This window comes from Trichechus manatus, unplaced genomic scaffold (genome assembly GCF_000243295.1).
Source record: "Trichechus manatus latirostris isolate Lorelei unplaced genomic scaffold, TriManLat1.0 scaffold00062, whole genome shotgun sequence".
Lineage (NCBI taxonomy): Eukaryota > Metazoa > Chordata > Mammalia > Sirenia > Trichechidae > Trichechus > Trichechus manatus.
The window spans coordinates 9,356,230-9,357,400 of NW_004443998.1; the positions used below are offsets into that span (position 1 = coordinate 9,356,230).

At 42.4% G+C, this 1,171-nt stretch overlaps 1 protein-coding gene across 1 annotated transcript in view; it reads right to left on the minus strand.

Annotated features, from left to right (window-relative positions):
• The window catches only part of EIF2A (eukaryotic translation initiation factor 2A), a 19,066-nt gene that overhangs the window by 7,750 nt on the left and 10,145 nt on the right, over positions 1 to 1,171 (minus strand). Inside the window, exon 7 of the mRNA XM_023733850.1 lies at positions 579 to 1,171. This exon is cut by the window's right edge and continues 2 nt beyond it. Within this exon, the coding sequence (XP_023589618.1) occupies positions 579 to 1,171 (593 nt within the window). The remainder of the gene's footprint in view (positions 1 to 578) is intronic.

Here is a 1,171-nt window from a genome sequence, read left to right on the forward strand (position 1 = left end):
ATCAGAGAAACGGAGGACAGTAATAAATGCTCTCCTCTGGGCTTTGAAAGGCTAACATTTTAAAAGCAGGGCAGAATCTGACCAACACTTTGGTCTTAACTCTACAATACAAGCAGGGAACGGACTGCCTAACGAGTATAAATGTGTTTTATGTGACCAATCCTGTGTTCTAAAAATTGAGAAATTTCACCTAACTGTTCAGATTTGTCTTGAAGAATCGAACATTTTGGCAAACAGGGCCTAAAATCCCCCATGGAAGCAATCAGCTATTCCTGTGTACCTGCTACACCCTTTAAACACAGCGGGAGTTCTCCTGTTCCTCTCTCCCACTCACTGCCTCACATGGCCTGCCTGATCTACAGGGCCGCTATGTCACACTCAGTTATCTTTACCAGAGCGTGAACTGTTTTAAATTAGCTACACTGTCAGCTTAACAATATGAGCTGTTCATGATCTTCAGCAGTCGGTCCTAGTCATTTCTGCCCTCGAGTTTATATTCCAATAAGGTACTAAGTAACCCAAGAACACGGAGAAAAAGGTCAAGGGAACGTCACACACAGAAAAGTTTCTTTTCCCACTAAAGTCGTAAAAGTTTACTTACCAGTTTAGAATTGGTGATTGGTTTATTTCTTAAAGCTGGGGGTCTGTACGCTGTTGCGACTTTAGGTTCCTCACTGGGTACTTCACTTGGAACTGCTTGATAAGTTATTGTTTTTGCTGGAAATACTCCATCTAAAAAGGGCTGCCAAGAAACCTGCCATATTTCTGCATTTGATGGCACGTCATACTTGTGTAAGACTGAGCCAGTATAATGCCAGATCTTGTACCCGTTATTAACACGCAACCTGGGAGCGCATGTGGCTGTTACGATATGCTCACCATCTGGGCACCAAGCAAAATACGTAGAATCAGAGGCCACTGGTTTAGAAATAAGTTTGTAGTTTTTCACATCCCACACTTCCATCTGTCCTCTCAGATTTCCAAATCCAGCTAATACTAATATATGTCCATGAGGGCTATAGTAGGCTGCGTTACGAGGACCAGTTCCAAAGTCAAACACAGGATCGCAGTTCAAGTTGAAAATTGTTGCTTTGGCAGGCATAAAACCATAAACAGCACAAAACTCGGTGGAACTAGAATTCCAAACTACATCATAAATGGGGCCATTCTT